Source organism: Nelusetta ayraudi, unplaced genomic scaffold (genome assembly GCF_046127955.1).
Source record: "Nelusetta ayraudi isolate G7.1 ecotype Tasmania unplaced genomic scaffold, CSIRO-AGI_Nayr_v1 ptg000135l, whole genome shotgun sequence".
NCBI lineage: Eukaryota > Metazoa > Chordata > Actinopteri > Tetraodontiformes > Monacanthidae > Nelusetta > Nelusetta ayraudi.
Window position 1 is genome coordinate 10,128,846 of NW_027466185.1, and position 26,684 is coordinate 10,155,529.

The 26,684-nt window shown below is 39.7% G+C and overlaps 3 protein-coding genes across 4 annotated transcripts; all 3 read left to right on the forward strand.

Moving 5' to 3' along the window:
- The first annotated feature begins 2,275 nt into the window (after positions 1 to 2,275).
- On the forward strand, positions 2,276 to 7,534 carry LOC142877191 (sodium-dependent neutral amino acid transporter B(0)AT1-like). The gene is made up of 12 exons (XM_076011603.1): positions 2,276 to 2,673; positions 3,391 to 3,531; positions 4,324 to 4,461; positions 4,581 to 4,762; positions 4,875 to 4,985; positions 5,205 to 5,317; positions 5,409 to 5,537; positions 5,619 to 5,775; positions 5,855 to 6,059; positions 6,194 to 6,353; positions 6,954 to 7,116; positions 7,278 to 7,534. Exons 1-12 carry the CDS (start codon positions 2,469 to 2,471, stop codon positions 7,482 to 7,484), a joined length of 1,911 nt encoding a protein of 636 aa, XP_075867718.1. The 5' UTR covers positions 2,276 to 2,468; the 3' UTR covers positions 7,485 to 7,534.
- Positions 7,535 to 9,614: 2,080 nt separating this feature from the next.
- Positions 9,615 to 14,820, forward strand: LOC142877455 (sodium-dependent neutral amino acid transporter B(0)AT1-like). Of its 2 annotated transcripts, none has more exons than XM_076012112.1 (12): positions 9,615 to 9,844; positions 11,031 to 11,171; positions 11,247 to 11,384; positions 11,484 to 11,665; positions 12,243 to 12,353; positions 12,435 to 12,547; positions 12,643 to 12,771; positions 13,260 to 13,416; positions 13,505 to 13,709; positions 13,815 to 13,974; positions 14,095 to 14,257; positions 14,398 to 14,820. In XM_076012112.1, the coding sequence occupies exons 1-12, from the start codon at positions 9,646 to 9,648 to the stop codon at positions 14,545 to 14,547; spliced, it is 1,848 nt and encodes a 615-aa protein (XP_075868227.1). In that variant the 5' UTR covers positions 9,615 to 9,645; the 3' UTR covers positions 14,548 to 14,820. The 2 variants fall into 2 exon arrangements, with proteins under 2 accessions (XP_075868227.1, XP_075868228.1); XM_076012113.1 differs by having other exon boundaries at positions 14,335 to 14,470.
- Positions 14,821 to 18,521: 3,701 nt separating this feature from the next.
- On the forward strand, positions 18,522 to 26,075 carry LOC142877453 (sodium-dependent neutral amino acid transporter B(0)AT1-like). The gene is made up of 13 exons (XM_076012109.1): positions 18,522 to 18,669; positions 19,171 to 19,406; positions 20,509 to 20,649; positions 20,887 to 21,024; positions 21,170 to 21,351; positions 22,249 to 22,359; positions 22,450 to 22,562; positions 22,674 to 22,802; positions 23,284 to 23,440; positions 23,530 to 23,734; positions 23,847 to 24,006; positions 24,264 to 24,426; positions 24,563 to 26,075. Exons 2-13 carry the CDS (start codon positions 19,208 to 19,210, stop codon positions 24,728 to 24,730), a joined length of 1,866 nt encoding a protein of 621 aa, XP_075868224.1. The 5' UTR covers positions 18,522 to 18,669; positions 19,171 to 19,207; the 3' UTR covers positions 24,731 to 26,075.
- The last annotated feature ends 609 nt before the right edge of the window (positions 26,076 to 26,684 follow it).

The following is a 26,684-nucleotide window of genomic DNA, read 5'->3' on the forward strand; positions in this document are numbered from 1 at the left end:
TTCTTATGATGCATTAGTACCAAAGCATTTGTTTATGAATTAAATTCTACCAGAAATATTTGAAAACTCAGCAGGAAATTGGAGAGACTAATTTGGTGAGAATTAAATTTGTCAGTTAGTAACATATGATTACTTGCAAAATAGTGACCATGGCATATGTATCTTATGCTAAGAATGAAATGCCCATCTCTAATCTGTGCAAATCATGTGGATGACGCTTTGCTTGCACAGTTTGTGTTGTCTTTACTATGGTGATTAGCTGATTTTAATCTGAGCTATTAAAAGGCAACTTGATAGTAAAGTGAACTTTCAGCTCCGAGGTTAATGTGCAGAGAAATGCTTGATAATTTAAATAATAATCCTCTTCCTTTAGTTTATGCATGTTGTGTACATGCCTTATATGTCATTTAAAATCTGAATGATCAGTCGTTAATTTTTAGATTTTAAAGCAGAAGCAATGTGTATCACTGAAATATCGACCTCTATTTCTTACATAAGCATCTGTTTAAGTGAAGCTGATGCTTATATTTGGCATGATTGCTTCATGCCACGTGCCTATTTAAAACTTCATAGAAGTAGAAATATTGATATATGATCTCTGCATTTTTCTGAAAGGATACAACAGGGCATTGCGTCAAACACATTTATTAGACAGCATCTCATGTAAGGTTTATGTCACAGTTGCCCTAAAAGCTGTATGAATGTGTATGTGAATGGGCGAATGATCGGCCTTTGTAAAGTGCTTTGGGGTACCGTGAAGGTGCTGGAAAAGCGCTATATTAGTGCAGTCCATTTACCATGTAACATTTTAAAAGATCAGTGCTAGTCATGACCAAAACCATTTTTATAGACTTTTTATGCTTGCTTGCTTGCTTGCTTGCTTGCTTCTTCTGCCGCTTATCCGGGGTCGGGTTGCGGATAGACTTTTTATGTTTGTACATAATTATTAATATACCACCACATAGAAGCTATTTAATTGTTCTTAGATTGACTGTTTTAAAAAAAAAAAAACAAAACGTAAACAACATTATTATTTCCCCATTAGGATATCAAATTATAGCTTTTCATTTGCATTACCGTACAGGAGAATGAGTTATATTGGTGAAATGTTCGGCTTGATTAATTTCTGAATTGTCAAAGAAGTCCAGTGAGCTAGGATCACATTTTGTCAACACCTTTGGCTATTTAGTTGTTTCAGCTTGTTATTTGTACATAATCACATTTTTTTAGTTTAGTTTTTGAAATATTTCTTTGACATGTCTTTTTCATGACAAGTGGCCAAATCAATTTGTCAAAGCACTCTCTATTCAGAATACACACTGCCAATAAAGTTGGGAAAATATCCTCACACCCTCACACCCTCAGGAGTTATTTTTTTGTTTTTTAGTAAAAAGCTAATGTAGTACTCAGATTTTCTTTAAACTTTTTTATACCAAAAAAAGAATGTTGACCAACAACAGAGGTGCGTGCTGGAGTTTATTTACCCCCCAAGAAATTCCCTGCATACACAACCACAACCACACGCTGTCCATGAAGACTTTTTTTTTTAACGTATGCCGTCGCCTGTCTTTCTTTGGTTAATAATTGCATTAGGAAGGAACACTGATAATGTTTATCATATGCACCACGATTGTGTCATTTGAAAACAAATAGGTGTAGTTAGATGTTTCTTTACCACTGAGGAAAAAACATTTCATGTTAGTGCTGAAAAACCATAATATGATAGAAAATGTAACTGATCACTGTTGAAATCATCAGCTTGAGGGAACGCGGATAAGCGACACCAGTGTGAAGACATGTGCCTGAACCTCACAAGATGTAAGCAGACAGATAGGTGCAGTCTAAGATAAGCAGTGATGGAAAATGTGATGCACGTGTTTATGAATTGTTTCCGTCATGCTGAACAAAACTATGACACAACAACTCTTGAAAGTCAATTTTGTATATTTTTCTCAACAAACCAACACTGTAAACTATTGGAGAAACACAGAATAAAATATTTTTGGAGAATATGCATTTCATCCATGTTTAAATCACATGACTTTGCACCACTTCCCCAAAAATATATAACAAAGATTTCAGGAAAATTATGTTGTTGTGGGGATGAGTGCGAGGAGGGAGTGGCGATAACACATGATTGCTTCGTGTAACGTATTAACAGTTTTAAGAGACTGCTGCACTTTTTTAAAATAGCTGACATTACATAATTCAAACAGCACTGTCATGAGCCACTGATAACTGTGGTTGAAGTGCCATAGGTCACAGTAAATAACTCGGTCCCGCTTCCAAGGACGCACAGTAAGGCTGAAGGACCTGGACAGAGACAGTTCACAGAAGAGGCGCTGAGACAACCCCCTCCGCGTACACATTCACAGAAGTAAAAACAAACAGCTGCTTTTTCCCAGAGGGTCCGACACAGCGAGAATTCATTTCTGCAATCAACGGAGCTGACGGAAAAAAGGTGAAGAATGAAGATGAAGTTGAAATTCCCGAATCCGGGCATGGACGACCGGATCCCCTCTCATGAGCAGCTGGAGAAGATGGAGGTAGAAGAGGCGGGCGACAGGCCCAAATGGGACAACAAAGCCCAGTACCTGCTCACCTGCGTGGGCTTCTGCGTGGGTCTGGGTAACGTCTGGAGGTTCCCCTACCTCTGCCAGAGCCATGGAGGAGGTGGGTTTGGAAAATGTTTTGTTTTGGGTTTTTTGGGAAAGGATTAAGCTGTATAGCAGATAACGAGTGTGGTGGATGCATATTTTAATCATGCATATCTATTGTTCTTTTACATTATTATTATTATTATTGTTGTTGTCATCATTATTATTATTATTTTAAATCCACTTAGCACAGGTGCTGTTTGTTTACGTTGGGCTTTTATTTCTGAAAGGAGTTTTTACGGGGTATTTAAGAAATTATTTATCTTAAAAAAGGGAAAATAAAAAATAGTAATAATAAAATAATAATAAAAAATGTTACATTTTTAAGACAACGTTTTAATGAACTCACAATTTGAATACTACTAATCCTACTGCTACTCCTGGAGTAATGGACTATTAAATAGCTGGCAGACCTCTAAAACTTAATACGAAATAACTCTCACGGTCATATCATTATCCACTGCTAATCTGTATCGCTTTATAGGACTACAACTCCTTAAATGTAAGAGTTAAAAGTATAAAAGTGAATGACAGTTTCATGCAGTCTGAAACCGTGAGTGGCTCTCGGCCATAAAAGATTTACAGTCCCGTCACATTTTATGATTGTATCTCTGTGCACCATTTTGTGAATAAAGTCCACCTCTGAACATTTACCCATCTCCCCTGGCCGATTGAAGTAAATCATTTCCCATGTTGTTAACTCATTAGAATGATGCAAATGCTGTTTCCCCAGGTGCATTTATGATCCCGTTCCTAATCCTACTGGTCCTGGAAGGAATCCCACTGCTGCACCTGGAGTTTGCCATCGGGCAACGTTTACGAAAAGGCCCTATTGGCGTTTGGAAGTCAATCAATCCCTACCTGGGAGGAATTGGTAGGTTTCAAAGTGGAGAACAGCTTTGCTATGGATGGACAGGCTCTTGAAATGTACATGCATAAAAAATTGCTTCAATCCCTAAACAGGCATCATAAACTAATGTGGCTGTGACGTCGACTCAATAGTTACAACATAGATTATATGTCCATGAGCCTGGCTGTTACCTGATAGGAATATTTTACAAGGTGATATGATATGATATGATCTGATATAGTCAATAATAAAAAAAAACACCCTGAAGTTTTACACCTGGGCCTTTGAACTCCAGTTCAACGTAACATTGGCAGTATTTAATTTTTCCTTTTTGTTTTGAAAAAATCTCTGTTAGCTTCTCCTGACAGAGTTACGTTAGGTCGTTTTGGCACTGCCGCCTTGATGAACGGACACTAGCTGGCAAGCCAACAGAAAAGAATTACTAAAAAAAATTATAATTTTGGGTTTCTTAAAACTACACAATGTCCCTTATTGTGTAAAAATCAGTATGTACCAGTGAATGGTACAATTTGGATATTTTTGGATATAATTTGGACACAATTTTGGATCGTGTGTGCGAAAACATAAGAGCAGGAAGCAAAAACATGCTTTTCCTTGAGTTTGTGTGAGATCTTCAGAGTAAGTATATGTTTTACTGGGGCCAGGGATGAAAAACAAACATCTGGAAATGGGTTTAACATGTGACCTTTAAAGGTGGTTCCAGTAGGAAAATGTACATGGGCAAGTACAGGTTAACGGCTGTTTTATTGCCAAGCAGTTTTTCCATCAAAAGCAACCGTTTCTATCTTGTTTCAGGGATCGCATCCATGCTGGTGTCCTTCTTGGTGGGCATGTACTACAACACCATCATGGCCTGGATCTTGTGGTATCTTTTCAACTCCTTCCAGGATCCTCTCCCCTGGAGCCAGTGTCCTCTCAACGCCAACAAAACAGGTATTGTCAGGGCGGCGAGGGCGCGTGGTCATCCAAAGGTCGCTGACACCCGGTTGCCCCTCACTACTGTTTACGACCTGGTGTTTGCCTTGTGCTATCTCTTTATCGGTGCTCGGCAGGGGTGGTGGACGAGTGCGCCCGCAGCTCCACCGTCGACTACTTCTGGTACAGGGAGACGCTCAACAGCTCCACGGCCATTGACGACTCCGGCGACCTGCAGTGGTGGATGGTGCTGTCCCTGCTGGTCGCCTGGAGTCTGCTGTACGTCTGCTGCATCCGAGGCATTGAGACCTCCGGAAAGGTCTGGAGAGTTTTTTGTTGTTTGTTTTTTTTCCATGGGACGGATATTGTCTGTTCATATGTGCATCATAAGTTTATTCTTCTTTCTTCCTTTGTTTTTGTTTTTTTATCAGGCTGTATACATCACCTCCACCCTGCCCTACCTGGTGCTCACCATCTTCCTCATCAGAGGGCTGACTCTGAAGGGATCCATCGACGGGATAAAGTTCCTCTTCATTCCAGACGTAAAAACAACCCTCATTTCAAACTGGTTACACTTTGTAGCCAACTGTTTAGACATGTTTTTTGGGGGAGTTTTTTGTGCAAAATGCAAATGTTAATCAATCATTTAGAGGTACTTGAATGGGTTCAGCATCACATTTGAAGAGATGGAATTTTTCAAAGAACATCAATTTGCGCTGGAACCTGGGGCTTAAGGTTCTATCATTAACTTTCCCTTGAAGGTGAATGAGTTAATGAATCCGTCCACCTGGCTGGATGCGGGCGCCCAAGTGTTCTACTCCTTCTCACTGGCTTTCGGGGGTCTGATTTCTTTCTCCAGTTACAACTCTGTTCAGTAAGTCGCCGTCCAAGATGGAATTGTTAATAGAACCGCAAGTGTTCCAAAGTGTTGCGGTTTGACTAAGGCTGTCGGTATCTCATCCTAGCAACAACTGCGAGCAGGACGCCGTCATCATCTCTATAATCAATGGCTGCACCTCAGTCTTCTCTGCCACCGTCATCTACTCCATCATTGGTTTCAGGGCCACACAGAAATTTGACACCTGCATCTCAAAGTGAGTGTGTGCAAAATAACTCGGCATTTCCAGAAATTCCACACCAGGTCTCATCTCGGGGCGTGTTTTTGCCTTCCACAGCAACATCCTGACGCTGATGAACGCCTTTGACCGTCCCGAGAACAGCATCACGCCTGGCAACTACACCGACGTTCTCAAAGAACTCAATGCGACGCATACGGACATTGTTGGCAGTTTGTCGCTGCCAACTTGTGACCTCAACACTCTCCTCAGCCAGGTGAGTCCCCGTCGGTTCAGCTGTAAACAGCGCGCCTTCCTCCCTTCTGCGGCGCTAAAAGATTGGAGCTCTTCCGCAGGGTGTGGAGGGAACTGGCTTGGCCTTCATCGTCTTCACTGAGGCCATCACCCAGATGCCTATCTCTCCCCTGTGGGCCGTCCTCTTCTTCATCATGCTCTTCTGCCTCGGCCTCTCCACAATGTTCGGCAACATGGAGGGAGTGGTGGTGCCTCTGCAGGACTTAAACATCCTGCCCCGGTCCTGGCCCAAAGAAGTTTACTGCGGTAACTTTCTAAAATGTCTTGCAAAAGTACAAAAAAACAAAAACAAAGTAGAAAATGTTTTGGAATGTTTTTTTTTTTTTTTTTAAATAATTAGAACTTTTGAAGACAGTTGATGTAATTGTAATATTTTCCAGGGCTGACCTGTTTGGTATGCTTTGGACTGGGACTCATTTTTGCCACACGCTCTGGAAACTACTGGCTCGCTCTGTTTGACAACTTTGCCGGTTCCATTCCCCTTCTGGTTATTGGCTTCTGTGAAATGGTTTCCGTCATGTACATCTATGGCATCGACAGGTAAGAACAAGTGTGAAGGAGGTTTTCCTGTTTTTTGTTTTTTTTTTGGATGGAAAACCTTTTTTCATCCCTTTTTATTACAAAAATGCTATACATACACAATGAACATAAGCCTTTTCAATGAACACCGAGAGACCGTAGTGAGCCCCCACCTGCACATTCTTAAGGCCCAGCTGTGCAGCTTTGAAGGAGTCTTTGCAAGGTCGTAAAAACCCTCCGCGGTTATCTTGCTGTTGTTCATACATTGACGGAGTTGCTGCTGCTGGAGAGAAAGAGAAGGAAGTAACCTTGGAACACACATGTGCAGATAATGTGTGAGTCACGATAAAGGAGCTACAGTGTGTTTATTATAACGTAGCAGGGGAAAAATGTGGAAAACAGCTGAGTTTCAATTCGACTGCTGATAACAGCGGTAAATACATTACTAGTTAAGTCATAAAAATGTGTAAAAAAGGATAGTGTTTTACACTGAAGGAACAGGACATGAGTCAAGTGATTGCAATGTAATGTTGCCGGAAGCATATGAGGTTTGAGGGGTCATAAATGTAGACATGCTTATAACGTGTGACTTTGTGTTTCCCTCTCATTATTTTCCAACAGGTTTAACAGTGACATTGAATTCATGATAGGCCACAAGCCCAATATTTTCTGGCAGGCAACATGGAGAGTTATCAGCCCGCTGATTATGATCGTCATCCTGATCTTCTACTTTGTTACTCAAGTCACCAAGGAACTGACGTATCTGGTTTGGGACCCGGCTTCAGTAAGTATTCCTTTGGCAACGATTTAAGCATATTTTCAAATTGTCAAAATTTGCCAAAATTGCCAAAGTCCACCTTTTGAAATGATAGATGCAAATTTTACCTTTTAAAATGCAAATGTATGAGTTGTAATATTATATTATTCTTTTATCAAACACCATAGGAGAACTTCCCAGCCCTGGCCGCAAGCACTTTTCCCACTTGGATTTACGTTATCATCTTCATTTTGGCTGGAATTCCCAGTTTAGCCGTGCCATTGTGGGCAATCGTCAAATTCATCCACAACAGATGCTGCAAGAAGAAATCCAGTCAACAATCATTGGACACTATCTCTGCAAAAATACAAATGGGTGACAAAATAAAGTATTAGATTTACCTGAACTAAACAATGCAATCAATTGAAGTTAGGCTTGCTTTCTTATTGTGTGTGTTTTTCTTATTATATTATTATTATTATTATTATTATTATTGTTATTATTATGGATTTTTTTTCTTGTACACTGTCACAATGAAACAACGGTGTGTACTTTAGTGACTGCCATGACAAAAACGTTTTTATCTGTAAAATAATGTGGATTTGAGGAGAGCTATTTGTATATTCTATATCAAGACAATTTTCCTGCTGTGTCTCATTAAAAAATATTTAAACAGTTTAAAAAAAAAGTGTTTTTATTTTGTGGGATTATGATAAAGGACGTATGTAATTGCGCTACTGCATATTGGGTGTCTTAAAATACGGTTGAAACAAATTAAACATTGCATTAGGGTGAGTTTGACGGGGTTTTTTTTTTTTTTTTTAAAGGTCCACCTTAATGCAGCAAGAAAACAAAAACGATGCATACGTCATGAGAGCAAGACAGAAATACAGATTCTAAAGGCAAAAAAATGTATCACTTCTCCTGGAGGTCTTTAATAAGAGTTGTCACCATCGTTTCCATCCACCGAACAAGTACATGTATAAAACTAATAATGGTTTAATTCAGACAACTGTTAATTATATTGAGTGCACACACCTATGAGAATAAATTATATAATGTTTGGATTTTATCAACATGTTATAATTAAGTAAGAAATTCTTGATATAACCGTGCGCTAAAAGCAGGATGTCTCATATTCATTGATTCATTTGGGTTTTAAAGCCTCAGGCTTGGCTTGACATATGTTGTCATCTTCAACTCTAAAATTTCATTTAGCAGATGCCTTTTAACCAAGGTGACATACAACACAGGCAAGAATTTAGACTTTAGGGGAAACCTTAGTAAGTGCAACAATGTGCTGCAAGTTTGATTGGCCGATTTGATTGGATTTTGTCAAAGTGAGGATACACTATGACAATCTTGCAAGGATTACACTTGAAGCGACATTTTCTGTAGCACATTGTACACAGCCCTGCCAAACAAAAGACAAACTATGTTACCAAAAAGTAAAGTTAATCAATCAATCAATCAATCAATCAATCAATCAATCAATCAATCAATCAATCAATCAATCAATCAATCAATCAGACTTTATTTCTACAACACTTTTCATACAAGCAGAGTAACACAAAGTGCTTCACACAGTAAAAGCAACAGACCCGTATCTCCCCACCCAAAAAAATTACACATGAACATACACGCACGCACACACACACACATCTGCGCAAAAACACCCACACACGCCTAAAAATTGGACTATATATATACATGGGCAAGTATATATATATACATATATATATATATATATATATATATATATATATATATATATATGTATATGTATATATATATATATATATATATATATATATATATATATATATATATATATATATATATATGTATATATATATATGTATATATGTATATATATATATATATATATATATATATATATATATATATATATATATATATATATATATATATATATATATATATATACATACATACATACACATATATGGAATGTGTATATGGAAGACAAAAAATAAATAGATAGTAAATGTGTAAATGACAGATTTGACAAATTTATTAAGCAGGTTTATTGCCATGTGCATCAGATTGGACTGTTCGTCCTGATAGTCATGATATCCGAGAAGTTCAAACAAAGTTGTTCACCTGAGATTCAAAAACTGCGTTTCTTCATGGAACTGCTGATGTTGCCCCCTAGTGGGCATTAAAAAGAACACAGCTTTTAATTCCCCATTTCTCAGTAAATGGAATAAATAAATAAATAAAATAAAAAAAAACGTTCAAAACATTTCAAAAGATCATTGACACGATTTATATACTTTTTCAAATAAAGACCAATAAAGAGATGGCCAAAACTTAACAGTTAACAGGAGATAACAGTTGCCATCATTGATTCCTCATTATTCAGTCGTCTGAGCGAATGGGGGGAAGAGGGATATATCAAGGTAAGGGTTCAGAGTCTGCACTAGCTAATCTATGTACTGCAACAGATTAACTAAAACGTCATAAACACTGTTTAAAACAGAACGTTCGCAAAAGCTGGTGCAGCAGCTCCGCTCCAGCGTGCATGTGGACATCATGAGGTGGGTGCTTCCTAACCCGGGACTAGAGCTGCGCATCCCAGACCATGAGGATTTAGAGAGGAAGGAAAAGGAGGAGGCTGAGGACAGACCCAAGTGGGACAACAAAGCCCAGTACATCCTCACCTGTGTGGGATTCTGCATTGGGCTTGGCAATGTATGGCGATTTCCATACCTGTGCCAAAGTCATGGAGGAGGTGAGCTGTATATACTATGTTGTGCTTATAAAACATTTGTTGACTTTTTTTTTTAGTTTGGTTTCATGCTATTCTCGTCGCGTAAACCAGCACGGATGCCCACTGGGCTGAAACTCCAATTTTTAACCCTCTGACTTTCAAAACAAGCGGCAGTTAAATACATTACTTATTCTTACTGCCAAAGACCATTAAGATGTCTTAATCATTCAGTGAGGAGATTAACTGGGATCATAAAGTGACAGAGGATGTTTACTGTATGTTTATGTTATGTTATGTTATGTTATGTTATTTTTGTCCTATCGGCGTCAGTCTCAAGCAGTCCAGTGGTGCTACTCAGGAGTGAGCCCCACAGGATGGGTCGTATTTCATATACAGTATTTAAGGTTCCTAATGGGTTGTTATTTCTGTAACTTGTTAACCACACATTTCAACGCCCTCGGACACTTTACATGACGAGTCAGTCAGTGGATACAGAATAGATTGACTTCATTAAAGTGTAAGGGTTTAAATTTTAATTTCTTTCAACTAAAAGGTGCACAGCTTTTTGTTAGATAATCACATATCAGCGGCCTCTCAGAAAACACTGTTATGACCCGTCTGTTATCAGCAATGGTCCTAAATATTAGTCTCACAGTATAGCCGCCGCAATTAATACAATGTCGTTGATGACAACTCACCTGTTTATTACCCTGCGATGTAGTCTGGAATGATAACAGAAAGGTTTTCAGTGCATCATAGTGTGATCTTTTTAATCCAGTCTGGAAAAATTCCAAGTTCACGTTTGACAGCCAAACATCAATTTTGTGTTTGAGAACTTAAAGTTAAATTAAAATCAAAATTAAAATTAAAAACAAAGCCGTGCACAGATTTTGTCTGGTTAAGGTTGTGTGTTAATTTTCTTTCAGTGGGGAAGAGATGAGATGAGATAGTTCTGAAATACTCATCATAACAACTGGAATTTCAGAGGTTTGCCAGCTGGTGCCAGAATGCTGATCGAATCAAACAAAAGACATGATCACTGAATAGCATGATCATTTCTAATGGCAAACTTTGGAGCATGATGTCGAAAGATCGAAAGCAGCGAGCGATAATGAACAAAACAAAGTCCACGTTCACTGTACGGGCACACAGACTGGAATACCTGAACCCGGTGTTCATATGGCCACTTATCACCACCATTCACCAGGTGCCTTCCTCATCCCCTACTTGATCCTGCTGGTGCTGGAAGGCATGCCCCTACTGCTGCTGGAGTTCGCCATCGGCCAACGCCTCAGGAAGGGCAGTGTGGGAGTTTGGAGAGCCATCAACCCCTACCTGACTGGTATCGGTAGGTGAATTTGCTCTGGTATTAAAAATGACAATGTTCACGGGCCCTGAGAAAATTTCAACCTACATTCCACAGGCATAGCCTCCATGCTGGTGTCCCTCTTGGTCGGACTCTATTACAACACCCTGATTGCCTGGATCATGTGGTATTTCTTCAATTCCTTTCAAGACCCTCTGCCTTGGACCCAGTGTCCTCTCAGTGAGAATGGGACAGGTATTAGAATGTCACGTGTTTGAAATAAGAAAATAAAAATACATCTTCACGGCAGTGTTCCCAATACGCTTCATGGTTTAATGTTTGCTCCTCCTTCAGAGTTCATACCAGAGTGTGACAGGAGCTCCACTGTTGACTACTTCTTTTACCGAGTGACTCTGAACAGCTCGACCTCGATCGCCGACTCTGGAGGAATCCACTGGCCCATCGTGATCTGTCTGCTGGCTGCATGGACGGTCGTGGCTATCTGCTACATGAGGGGCATCAGCACCTCAGGCAAGGTTCGCTGAACCTCCTGTCACCCTTACACTTCCCAAACCTACACATCCTCATCCTGCGACTTACACTCTTTACTGCTGTGAATCCACCTGTCATACTCTCCTTTTATTGGGAAGCTCAGTAAAAATTCTTTGCAGTAGTTTAGATAGAATGCGGTTTAAGGTTGAGGCTCTTCTCAAATGCCGGGAGTAGTGTCTGTGAAGATTCTCAGGCATTCAGGTCATCTTAACGTAGAAGGGTTGAGTTAGGGCAACTGGACTTATTCTTGTGATCTAGAAGACATTTCGCCTCTCATCCAAAAGGCTTCTTCAGTTCTAAAAACAGGGTTTGGAGAGTCCCAGGTATTTAACCACCAGGAGTTGTGGGTGGGGCTAAGGCTGATGGTACCTACTAATAGCAAGGTGTTTTTGTTGTTTTTTTCAACAAAAGGTGTTGATTATCAACAAGGTGTTAATGCCTTTATTCCACCTTACTGCAGAGGATCTACTCTTTCGGTGTGTCTAATTGTCTGCATTGATCTCACAGTCTGTTGGAATAATAATTTTTGGGATAAATGAAGCCTTGTGTATCTTGTTGCAGGCCGTCTACGTCACAGCCATTCTGCCCTACATTGTTCTGGCCATCTTCTTGATCCGAGGACTAACACTCAAAGGCGCCCCCAATGGGATCAAGTTCCTCTTCACACCTGATGTACGTTTAAAATCTCAACCATAATAAAACCGATATTAACATGACATCATCCCTCAGAACTGTCTTCTCATTTGTCTGCAGGTGAATGAGCTGCGTAATCCATCCACCTGGTTGGATGCAGGTGCCCAAGTCTTCTATTCCTTTGGTTTAGCCTGGGGTGGCCTTATCTCCTTCTCCAGCTACAATTCTGTCCAGTAGGTGGCATTGTGGTGTTTCTGTGTAGTTGAAACAAAGACTTGTCATTGCCCATTATAAAATTCAATGTTTGATTGTTTCCCTTGGCAACAAGCAACAACTGCGTGCAGGATGCAGTGATCCTGTCCATTGTCACCGGCCTCACGTCGATTTATGCTGCAACAGTCACTTACTCCATCATCGGCTTCAGAGCCACAGAGAAGTACGACAACTGTTTCAGCAGGTAAATATGGTTACGTCCCTCAATTCTGAAGTGTGTAATATGCCTTGTCTGCAAAATGTAGACTAGACTAGCTCCAAAATGTCAAATGTATTGCATATGTTGCTAGGCATTTGGTCAGTTCTTTGGTTCCCATTTTTTGCAGAATTTACGATGTCAATATTTATAACAAAAAGATGGTCAAGGATAGCATCTTCCTGGGATGATAGGAACAAAATTGAGGATTAAATATGCTTTTTTTTTTCTCCTAATCCTAAACTGGAAAGAATGAATCAATCAATCAACTTTGATTTGTACGGTGCTAAATCACAACCAGAGGCGTCTCAAAGCGCTTTGTACATTTAGAGGAAAACTAACTGGGCCCCCAGAGTAAGCAAGGTGCGACTGTAGCCATGCAAAACTCTCCTTTTGTGAAAATCTATGAAAATTAAGGGATGTTGTCACTTGTTTTTGTAATAAAGAGGCAACAGACTATGATATTTTGTCCACAGTAACATCCTGACATTGTTGAATGAGTTCGACCTCCCTGAAGGCAACATCACAGCAGCCACCTACGACACGGCCCTTGCTCAACTCAACAGCTCCTTCCCTGAGATCGTCTCTGGGCTGGACATCAAAACCTGCGACATGCATAAACTCCTCAGCCAGGTGAAGCAAAGTCGAGATGATGAGCAGGCGTCAAAGTTGTTTTCAGCACAATCTCATTTTCATCGACATTGCTGTGTGGTGTGTTCAGGGTGTGGAGGGAACCGGTCTGGCCTTCATTGTGTTTACAGAGGCCATCACCAAGATGCCTGGTTCTCCAGTCTGGTCTGTGCTCTTCTTCGTCATGCTGCTCTGCTTGGGACTCTCAACCTTGTTCGGCAATATTGAAGGAGTGGTTGTACCACTGAAAGACCTGAATGTATTACCCAAAAGTTGGCCCCAGGAAGCACTGACAGGTAAGTGTCTATATTTCCAAATCTTTGCAGCGTTAATCAATTCTGTTTGTTTTGTTTGCTTGTTTTTTAATGGGAACTCCTTTGTTTTATTCTCATGTGCTGCAGGAGTAACTTGTATTGTTGGTTTCATCATCTCGCTGCTGTTTGCGCAGCACTCAGGGATGTATTGGGTGACTTTATTCGACAGCTTTGCCGGTTCCATCCCACTTTTGACCATCGGACTGTTTGAGATGATTTCTGTGGTTTACATCTACGGCATAGACAGGTGAGTGCTACTTTTTTCTCTTTTTCAACACGCCCATTGTTTGGACAGAAAACATGTTTGTGGAACATACTCATATAAATAATATAACTAAAATGAAGAAAAACTCTCTTGCGCTTCAAGGTTCAATGAAGACATTAAATTCATGGTGGGACGAAAGCCAAACATCTTCTGGCAGGTCACCTGGAGGTTCGTCAGTCCTCTGATTGTTCTGGTTATTTTAGTCTTCTACCTGGTGACACAAGCGCAACAAAAACTCTCTTATTTAGTCTGGGATCCCCAATCAGTAAGTATGCAAAATTCTGACACACTAAAACATCCTCCAAAAATGCCTTTGATTGTATTTCCCCTTTATGTTTGCAGGTTATGGGGAGCCAAAGTCTTATTGTACTCTAACCCCACCTTACTGGTGTTCTATGTTTACAGGAAGAATTCCCATCTCTGGCCTCGGTGCCATACCCCTCATGGATCAACGCAGTCGTCTTCCTATTAGCAGGAATTCCTAGTCTGGCAGTGCCTCTGTATGCAGTAGGCAGGCTGGTCTTTGTTTGCTGCAAGAAGCGCAGAAACATCTAGACGGACAGAAACGCACATCTTCATTCAAAGTAAAACATGTTTGGAACAGGTTTTATTTTCTTTCTTTCTTTTTGTTTATTTTTTTTTAAGCAGCATGGTGTGTATTTACTGTATATGCATTAGCAAATCAATTTAATTATCACAACAGGGCAATGTTTTTTAGTTAATGCTCTGCAAAATAAAATAAAAAACAATGTGAATATTTATTATGTTATTAGTTTCTCTGAATGGTGAATAAATTATATTAAAGGCTGGATACAGTGGTTGTGTATACCTCATGCAGTCCTGTCATCAATTATGTATGAAGTTCTAATACAGACATGCATAGATTGGATTCATTCCATTTGTCCAACAACACGTTTTGTTTGTTTAGCTACTGAAGAACTGTGGAGCCTCAGCAGGTGGAAGAAGAATCTGCAGCACACAAACTGCACGGTAGATGCAAGCATTGGATGATACATAACCAGTCTCTGGGGGAAACACATGAATAGATGATATAATTTTCTAGAGAACGTACTGTAGGGGAGGAAATATCTAGACACAAATAGTAATATCTCCCCAATACGTATTCCGTCGTTCCGGTGTCAAGGTGAGGATTTCAAAGTAAAATACATAATAATTAATTTAATCTGACTCCATTTGATAATAATAACTTTACTTTTATATCTTGATTGAGAGAAAGACTTGATTAACAATTAAGAATATAGACTCAATAATAATAAAATTCTCGTGATCTGACATTAGTCTTCAGTTCAGGGATGGCTTCTATAAATTAACAAAACTATTCAGTTTGTTCATTAAACATGGAAGAATAGCCTGATGTCTGGGTTGGAGTATTCAGAGGTTATTGAACATGATACCCAATCTTATCTGACCAACTCAGAGGTTAAGGGTTTGAATAATGTCCAGTGAAACTTACCATATAACTAAGGTCTTTGTGATTCTGATTAATCCCTATCTTAGTTCAGTGATGGCAGATAAAGACAAAGCACTCAGTGACCTTCTTAACATAGAAGAACAGCCCAGACATCTAGGTTGAGATGTTCAGAGGTTTATATCTTCCAACTCAATAGTTAGAAAAACATGACACTCAATCTTTTCTATTCAACTCAGAGGTAAAGAGTACAAGCATTACTCGAATGAATTTACCATATAACTGAAGACTAAATCAATATCTGATGTCAGATTGTTCTCCACATAGAACAAAAGTCTCAACAAGTTAATATTGAAGGGGAATGGATAACATACCAGTTTATTGCGATGTCCAGAGTAAAAATGCAGCAAAAATGTAACAGACCGGTTGCGTAAAAATGATGGTAAACAAATTAAGAAGTCAAAGAAAAAGAACAAGAAGAAGGAGAGAGAGGGAGAGAGAGAGTGAAAAAGAGAATCAAGAAAGAGAGTGGGTTCCAGAAAAGGAGAGGAAAAAGAGAGAGAGAGAGTGGGTCCCAGAAAAGGAGAGAGAAAAAAAGAGAGCTTCAGATTCTTGTTCCTTCCCTTAAATATCCTCCCAGAACAGAGACACTGCTAAAATGCATATTTAAAAGATTCAAATCAGATCAACTCTTCCTACTCGGGAACCTTCTGGTCATGTAGGGGAGGAAATATCTAGACACAAATAGTAATATCTCCCCAATACGTATTCCGTCGTTCCGGTGTCAAGGTGAGGATTTCAAAGTAAAATACATAATAATTAATTTAATCTGACTCCATTTGATAATAATAACTTTACTTTTATATCTTGATTGAGAGAAAGACTTGATTAACAATTAAGAATATAGACTCAATAATAATAAAATTCTCGTGATCTGACATTAGTCTTCAGTTCAGGGATGGCTTCTATAAATTAACAAAACTATTCAGTTTGTTCATTAAACATGGAAGAATAGCCTGATGTCTGGGTTGGAGTATTCAGAGGTTATTGAACATGATACCCAATCTTATCTGACCAACTCAGAGGTTAAGGGTTTGAATAATGTCCAGTGAAACTTATCATATAACTAAGTTCTTTGGGATTCTGATTAATCCCTATCTTAGTTCAGTGATGGCAGATATACAGACATCTAGGTTGAGATATTCAGAGGTTTATATCTTCCAACTCAATAGTTAGAAAAACATGACACTCACAACATTTCAAAGGAAAGTTCTAAACAAAAGGCAGAGACAGTCCCTGAATGCAAATCCAACAAACACAAGGAGATACCTTTTGGCCCTCGGGGGTTCTTTTCCCGCGACATGTAAATCATGTTAGTTAATTACAATAGGTGAGATTGATACAGTTGTAACCCCCGTCTTTGAAGAACTTCCATTGTTAGAGAAAACACTTCAGGATGTGGATTTGACTGTCTTACAGTACCGGTGGACAGTAACTGAAAGCGCCGGGCCTGTTGAAAAGAATAGATTTGGATCTTGGCTTTAGATCTTGGCTGTTGGAAAGTAGAGAGGATATTTGGACAGGTTGGAGGAACATGGTAAATCTTTTTACACTGAAAAAAAATATGATTTGAAGACAGCGTTACACCCTGGACAAGTCACCAGTTCATCACAGGGCTACATTGAGAGACAAGCAACTATTTGCACTCACAAAAACACCTACAGACAATTTTGAGTCCTTAATCTGCCTCACATGCATGTTTTTGGACTGTGAAAGGAAGTTGGAGAACCAGGAGAGAAGTCACATAAACACAGGAAAACACATAAAATACATGCTAACTCCACAGAGAAAGGCCTCAGGCCCGAAATTGAACCCGCAACCTTCTTGCTGTGAGGCGACAGTGTTAACCACTGCACCACTGTGTCACCATATTATATTATATTATATTATATTATATTATATTATATTATATTATATTATTTTATTTCATCTTATATTATATTATATCATATCATATCATATTATATTATATTATATTATATCATATTATATTATATTGTATTATATGAGAGTGTAGTTGTGTGTTAGATACAGTTATACAATTTCAAATTTAACTGTATGGTTTTGTATCTAATCCCATAATAACAATCACAATTCTAAAAAATATAAAGCTGATACACACACACACACACATACACACACACACACGTAAATAATGGACCTCAGAGTCTTTTAAATTGTTTGCTTTTATGATTGTTTAATGCAAATGAGCCCAAAAAAACTTGCCTGGCCTGAGAGGATTATTACATAATATACATTTTAACCTGACATTTCGTGATAGGTACAGATACATGGTTACAGATACATGGTTGCTATTTGTATGTCTTATCAGTCTACTCGTCTGAGTGGCTTGATGCTTCTGTTGTCTTTCACCGGAAGGTATGAATGCAAATGAGACAACAAAGTGTGTCATTAGCTATAGAAATCCAAGGAGCATTTACATTTCAATTTAGTTTTGTAAATATTTGTAAATATTTAAGTATATTTATTATACCTAAATATGTACAAATATTGTGATTATTGCGATGTTCATTGTTTTTTATGATGTATAAAAGTAGTTGCCTCAACACAGCAACTATGAGACATTAGAAATGTCATGACAAATAAAAGTTTAACCCAAACTTGAACTCTAAAGTCCTTGAAGTTAGATAACAAAGCCTGGCTCAACAAAAAAAACCCTATGTTGGCCTGGGGGGTGATGGCACGGGGGGCTTTCCTTTGACATTTTATTTATAATTCCAATTATCTGCCTACGTTATCAAAAGATCTCAAAGAATTATTGTAATTCATCCATACTGTAATGGACAATGAAGCGTTGTAGCTCCGTAACTGTAATTCTTTTACCCTGAACTCTCTGTATGACAAGTGATGATAAGGTTTGCCGACTCTAGGCCTACTGCAACTCTTATCATGGCCTCGTAGCGTCATACAGCAGGATCCTTCCAGGTCTGGATTTTTCCATTACTACCCTCCGGTAGAGGGTAAAAAAATGTAATGGCTTACTTGCGTTTCTTTTAACCAATCACAATCGGGCTCCAGTCACCCGACAAAATGGATGATGCACAGAGGGGTGAGTAAAAGAAGAAGGTGAGAGGTAAGGTTCTCCCTGCAATAAAGCCGGACACAAGATCTTCAAGCGGCAGTGGACAACACAACCTTTCTGCCACCGTTCGTCTGAGTGATAGACTGTGAGTAGAAGGCTTTTATCTCACTGGTAGTTTTATTGATGATTGGTGTAAGGAGAGAGAATTTAGTGCATATTGCACTAATAATTGTTCTGGTTATCTAAGAGATGTTGTATCCAATATCCTAATGAGGATGATAAGATTTCAGAACAATAACACTTTTGTTTGAAATCACTGTAAAAAGCACAGTGAATTAAATATAGGATTAAACCAAATTATCGCCAAAATATAACATATTTGTGACTCTACTGCACAAGGGGAGGCTTGCTTTTGCTTTTGCTTTTGTGTCAAAGCAGTCCTTTGTGGTTTGAGTACCACAGTTATTTTACATTTTCAGCTTACAAGTCAAATTTTGGTAAGACTTGCATAAACAAATGTTAGTATTAAACTGCAAGTCCAAAGTATGCACCAGCTAATCTTTGGATTGCAGCAATAAAGGAAAAGATCATAAACGCCGTCAACACCGCCGGGCCCTCAGACTCACTTTGCACTCTGACATCTCAGAAGGTCGGTGAAACATCTCTACTTCTGCGTGGTCACCATGAGGCTGGTTCTGCCAAACCCGGGACTCAAACAGAGGATTCCTTCATATGAGGACCTGGAGAGGAGGGATAAGGAGGAGGTGGAGGATAGGCCCCAGTGGGGCAACAAAGCCCAGTACATCCTCACCTGCGTGGGATTCTGCATCGGGATCGGCAACGTGTGGCGGTTCCCTTACTTGTGTCAGACCCATGGGGGAGGTGAGCTCAGATATGCTAAGTAGAGAAAACATTACGTTTCAAATCATTGTTGTTTTTAATACTACAATTATTTTTTTCAAAGGTAATTTTTTTTTTTTTTACAAACTAAATATGTGGAAGGGAATTAAATTGGTCTCTTTGTTTGATGAGCAAATTGTGCAAGTCAATATTCTAATAGATCTGCCTCATAAAGTGCGAAAAGTTGTGGAAGAAAAACAGGAAAATGTTGATTAAAGTCTGATTTGTTCGGCCAGTAGGACAGTTTTTCTTTCTTAATAACTGCTGAGTAAATCAAAGTACATTTTCATACCGTCAAAACAATTATTGTGCTACAAAACCTTCATGGAAGTTGAAATAATATAACTTCAAATAGAGTTTTTGTTTTTGTTGTAATTTTTCCCTAAATATAGACTAAATATATATATAGAGAATAAATACGGTAAGTATCTTTTGTGTTTGTTTGTTTTTTTCCACAAGTGTATGCCACTCACTTTGAAATGCGTACAATAATGTAGGATTATGGTGGTGGATTTAAAGTCTGTAGTACAAATCACTCATCAGCCAAAGAGATCAGCAAACACTATCGACATCAAGCTGGCTTTATTTATTTATTTACCTTTTTAATTTAACCTGTATTCCATCTTTGGATTCCAAAGATTCCTTGCTTCACTTGTGTGTATCCTATGTATTATTTATTGGATGGTCCCTCATTCAACATTTCTGTTGGTATGCAGGCATACTCAGAATGACAACCTGGCTTCATTATCAGCAAGGATTCAACGCTGATAACGTTGATAAATAATCACGAAAACACCGGCTTTATCGCGGATTCAGAGTCAGCAGCCTTGCTACCTGATGCCACCAAATCTGACATCCTGGGACTTTGAAGGCTAAGCGTTAGGACTTCATTTTATAGCCTTACAACCCTTGCAGACTCTTACTGTCAACGTACGTGCTGAAAGAGGAAAGGGGTTACTCTATCCATGTGTTTTACTTGCTGCACGATGATGTTGAAGAGCCTTACAGCCCAAAATAAATTAGTATTAAAGAATGAAGCAAAAAAAGACAATCAACACACCTGGTTGTTACTACCGTTTCGTAGGTGCCTTTATGATTCCCTACTTGATCCTGCTGGTGCTGGAAGGCATGCCTCTCCTACTGCTGGAGTTCGCCATCGGCCAACGCCTCAGGAAGGGCAGTGTGGGAGTTTGGAGAGCCATCAACCCCTACCTGACTGGTATCGGTATGTAATAAATAAACATTCTCAACGAACTCACAACTTTACAATGTCTATTTTATTTGTGATATGCACAATATTCTGCTCATTCAGGAAAAATAAATTCTCTGTTAACGGACTCAGTTGGAGTCACTGCATCAACAATAGCAAAATTCCATGCCCTGTGTCTAGAAATGAATAGTTTCGGTCACCTTCATGAAGCAACTTGCTGGCATCTCTCAATCCATGATTCCGCCCCTTCAGGCATATCCTCAATGTTGGTGTCCCTTCTGATCGGACTCTACTACAACACCCTGATCGCCTGGATCATGTGGTATTTCTTCAATTCCTTTCAAGACCCCCTGCCTTGGACCAGCTGCCCTCTCAATGTCAATGAGACAGGTATATTGATTAATTGCTTTATTGTTACAGACTCAAGGTCCAGTTCACAAAATAAAAAGAAAAGAAAAGAAACAAGCGTGCGTATATGAATACACACGCTTTAATTGCCAACATCCCACTCAAAGTCCTTATTTGTGCCCAACAGGATTTGTACCAGAGTGCCAAAGGAGCTCCTCCGTTGATTACTTCTATTATCGAGAGACACTGGATAGCACAGCCTCCATAGATGACTCGGGAGGAATCTACTGGCCCATTGTGCTCTGCCTCCTGGCTGCATGGACAGTAATTATGATGTGCTACATAAGAGGCATCGGCACCTCAGGCAAGGTTGGTCTTGTGAACAATTTCGGAAGCCACTGAGCCTCATATTTGATTTGACATTGGCATGTTTCCACTGGCTAGCTTGGTGTTGGCTTGGTTTGCCTCGGGTCGGTTAGTACGCGGTTCCACTCGCCACTACACGGTTACAACCGTTACCATTTTGGTCCCTGCTTCCTTGGGGTTCCAAGCGGGCTGACCAGGTACCACTGTGGTGACGTAGCACAGAGCAGGGCATTGATTGGGTAAGAGTTTGGACGAAAGCCGAGTGGTAGTCTTTCACGAAAACCAAAACCGCCATTTTTAAATGCCCCGCATGTGGATTTTTACATTGTCACGTATTAAAAACTGAAATGCTTATGAAACTGTACCATGGGCGAACAAATGGCTGCAGACGTTTTTGTTCTCTGTGCCCGATACTATACAGTATGTTGCACGATGTTGTTATTATACACAAAGTCAACCGACCGCTGGTGAGCAGGTCTAGTTCGAGTGAGCCCGACATGGCTGCAACAGCGATAAAAGCTTAAATGACTGCATCAAAGAAGCCGCACTTGATCACTGCAGCAACATATCACCTCTTGGTGAAATGCGAGGCAGCTGGACACAGAAACAATGCATCTTCTACAACTATGGTAAACTAATAAACTGAGCTATGACTGTTGATTGAACGTAGCCTTGACTCTCGCTTAATCAAAACGATGAAAGACAAATTTGGGTGGGAAACACCCATGAAGCGTGCCGTGAAGCAAACACAAGGAAATCACAGCAAATATACCAATGAAAAGCATAATTTTTAAGTCAGCTGGCTTTCACCTCCGGTGATTTCAGGCCTTTTTGGGGTACTAAGTACTGAGTTCTAAATAATCCAATTAATCAGTGCATTTCGTGTGTGTCCTTTCTCAGGCTGTGTACGTTACAGCCATCCTTCCTTACATTGTGCTAGCCATCTTCCTGATCCGGGGACTGACTCTCAAAGGGTCTCTGAGTGGAGTCCAGTTCCTCTTCACACCAGACGTATGTTTCACTTTGTCAACATTAAGGGAGTTGGAAATGACAAAGCTCAAGGAAGCTCAAATCAGTTTGACTCTTTCTCACTCTTAACAGGTGGAAGAGTTGGTAAAGCCTGGAACCTGGCTGGACGCAGGCGCCCAGGTCTTTTACGCATTTAGCATAGGTTGGGGAGGCCTCATCTCCTTTTCCAGCTACAACCCAGTTCAGTAAGAGACATTTAACCAAGGCCAGGCCTCTTCACAATTTTCCATCAATAATTTACCATCCAGCAAAAAAAAAAGAAGGACACTCTCAAACACGTGTTATCCTTTCTAAAGCAACAACTGCGTGCAGGATGCTGTGATCCTGTCAGTCATAACCGGCCTCACATCAGTTTATGCTGCCACAGTCACGTACACCATCATCGGCTTCAGAGCAACAGAGAAATATGAGGACTGCATCGAGAGGTTAGTACAAACTGTCCAATCCCCAACAACAGAGAGATAGCAATACATCTGCCGTTTAATTACGTTAATTATGCTTATAACAAAAGAATAAGCTTGGAGAAATTGTGACGCTGAAAACTTCAAATTAGAAAACACAAATTAACACCAAGTTAATCCCATCATTTCAGATCTAAAACTGTATTTGGAATGCTGATGTCTGTTCATGGTCTTATCACATGCTTGATTTAGATCTAGACGTTTAGAGACACAACTATTGTGTCTTGGTTGTGTATGGTGCACACTGTATGCTTCTACACACCTGAATTTCAACACATTCCCTGAATATCCACATTGGACCTACTTTCTTAATTGAGGCAATTTTGTCACATGAAGAAGAAGTGTTTTTGACTTGGAAAACCTCAACGACCAATGAAAAAAAGTATGTTTTATTAGAGCTTTTCATGTGCAGCTCATTTTACTTTACGCTATGTCTTGGCCACAGCAACATCCTGACTTTGATGAATAAGTTTGAGCTCCCTGAAGGCAACATCACAGCAGCCACCTACGACACGGCCCTTGCTCAACTCAACAGCTCCTTCCCTGAGATCGTCTCTGGGCTGGACATCAAAACCTGCGACATGCATAAACTCCTCAGCCAGGTGAAGCAAAGTCAAGATGATCAGCGGGCGTCAAAGTTGTTTTCAGCACAATCTCATTTTCATCGACATTGCTGTTGTGGTGTGTTCAGGGTGTGGAGGGAACCGGTCTGGCCTTCATTGTGTTTACAGAGGCCATCACCAAGATGCCTGGTTCTCCAGCCTGGTCTGTGCTCTTCTTCGTCATGCTGCTCTGCTTGGGAATCTCAACCTTGATAGGTAACATCGAGGGAGTGGTCGTACCACTGAAAGACCTGAATATATTACCCAAAAGTTGGCCCCAGGAAGCACTGACAGGTATTCTGTTCTGTAATTTGAAAAAAAAAAAAGACATTTGAACACGATGGCGACAGTTCCCGATGATCTTTTTTTTTTCTCTCTCTCTCTCTTTTGTGTATGTGTGCTGCAGGAGTAACATGTTTGATCGGTTTCATTATCTCGCTGCTGTTTGCGCAGCGTTCAGGCCTGTACTGGGTGACTCTGTTTGACAGTTACGCTGGATCCATCCCACTTCTGATCATCGGTTTTTTCGAGATGACCGCTGTGGTTTACCTCTACGGCATTGACAGGTTTGTACAGTTTGAGTTGTTGCAACTATTATCATAATATAGTAATGATAACTAATCATATGAAAGGGTATTGGCTGAAGTGAAGGCAGGTTCACAGCAACTCCATAGAAAGAGGTTCTCCCGCAGAACAAAGATGAGCAAGTTATGTTATTTTGATGTACGTTTATCTATAGTCTGGGTTCCAGACGACAGCCCCCATGCTGACTTGGCAAGTAAGTCTTGTGATAAATCTCATCAAATTCACCTTTTTTTCTCAGGTTCAATAAAGACATCGAGTTCATGGTGGGACGAAAGCCAAACATCTTCTGGCAGGTCACCTGGAGGTTCATCAGTCCTCTGATCGTTCTGGTTATTTTAGTCTTCTACCTGGTGACAGAAGTTCAAGAAACACCCATGTATTTAGTCTGGGATCCCCAATCAGTAAGTATGCAGGATTTTATCCTCACCACACTGCCATGTTTTCCCTTTGTGCAGTATTATAAACCTGTCATTAAACATGTTTGCAGGCGAAATTTGCCGAACTAACCAAGCTTTTTTTTGGTTTGTTTGTTTACAGAAAGAGTTCCCATCTCTGTCCTCAGTGCCGTACCCCTCATGGGTCAGCGCAGTCATCTTCATTTTAGCTGGGATCCCCAGTCTGGCAGTGCCGCTTTATGCAGTTGGCAGGCTGGTGTTTGTTCACTGCAAGAAGAGAAACAGTTTGGGAATAACTGAAGATGTCTGAACGATTCAAGGTGTTGTTTTTTTTTCACAAGACACTGCAAGGACTTGCAAAGAAAAAAAAATCACAATACACTGTAATTTCTTCTGACTGAACAAACATGATCCGAAAGCTGTAGTATTGTGGTTTAAATGGCCTATTTCATGGACATGAAGTGTCCATAAGAAACCTTGCAAACTGCTGCAGAGCTCAGTCACTGTGACTACACGTCGATAATCCACCTCCACAACTCCGAGTTGAAGCATTTTTGGCCACCAGTAGCATTCCATAACTGATCAGCATCCCTCGAGCTGTGAGAAAACCCGGAACCTGACTGTTGCAAACGGTCCCACAAAACCACAAAGGAAAAAGTATATTTAGCTGCTGCTAAAGAGACTGGATTGGATGCTGAAGAGGAAACTGTTTTATTTTATTTTTATTTTTTAGATGATGGGATTTTCACATAAAAAAAAAAAAAAGGAGAACAAAGAACGCACCAGAGACTTTTCTTGCTGGAAGAGATGGTTTCACTTTGCTACAAAAGAATTTTGTTAAAGCTCATAATGGCACCTGAAGGCCAGCCAGTGGGCCTACTCAGCCTTTCCCAAAACCTTTGTACCATATGGATAAATTGGATTTAGGAACAAGACCTAGCTGTGGACGATATGGAAAATGGGCAATACAGCAAGTCGATGGCGGATACCGCAACCCTTCAAATCTTTGACTCTTTTAATTTATTACAAGCTATATTTATGCATTTAAAATGTAATATTTAATTACAGCTTGGCCATAACCATGCTACATGAATTGTTTGAAAAGTGTTCTGAATTCAGAAAAGGGCTTCATCAATACTCCATTATGATCCATTGTGCCTTGATATCAGATACAGTAGTAACGTGTCTAAGCAACACATCACATGCATTTGTGTGCTTTGACGTTTGCTGATATGTGACTCCTTGAAGGATGCGAGGCAGAAATTTGGCCAAGAGAGGGAGACCTAACACCACTGACAAGGACATTGGGACGGTCACACGTACCAGCCATGCGGGAGGTTGACGCAAGAGAAAAATGTTTTTATGTTTAATTTTTTGTTTTGTTTTTTGTATGTTTTTTTCAAAACACAAGATGCTGATGATGGTGATTTTCATTATTTTTATTATTATGATCATCCATCAATCTATTTTCAATACCCGCTTCTTCCTACACTCAGAGAGAGTTGTTAGGGTTATCATCATTATTTTGGGACTGAGCCCCGGTGATTGGACCAGCTCTGAAGCAGAGCAGGTCATCACAGGGCGAACACCCGATTGTATTTCCTATGTTTATTTTATTGTTGTTGTTGTTGATGTTGTTGTTGGTTATAGTAGTAGTAGTAGCAGAAGTAGTCGTAGAATAATCACATGTATCAGCTATTTAGGACAGTGATGTACCTGATGTGAACTGAAGTAGAAGCAAATTGGATGTATTTTATAAAACAACAACAACAACAACAACAATAATAAAGATTCAGTTTTTATTCGAGTTCACATTGATTGATTTAAATTCAGTAACAAAAAATCTTCGGTTGTTTTTACGCAATCTTTCCTTGGTTGTGAAATCACCTTCTGACTGTAGCAACATTGACTGTGTGTAAACGTCCATCCAAACTGTAACTGGGAGGAAGGAAAATTATTCTTTTATGACTACTACTTAACTCAAAGGTAGGGCCTGAAACCTGATTGAGCAAAATCCACATCATCAGAGGTTGCTCCTACTCATTCTCGGGGGAATAAAGTTCTTCTAAACTCACAATCAAAAGTGCATGACTTTCCTTGTTTTCCCAGACTGGTTATCTTTGTGCTGCATAACATGAAGAACAGAGTTGAAAACCACATTGTGCTTATATGCCAGTGTTGGGGTTTTTTCTTCCTTGACTTTATATTGAAATGTGCTTGCGTTCGCAAGGAGTGACCACAGGCAGGTGGAGCATACTGACCTC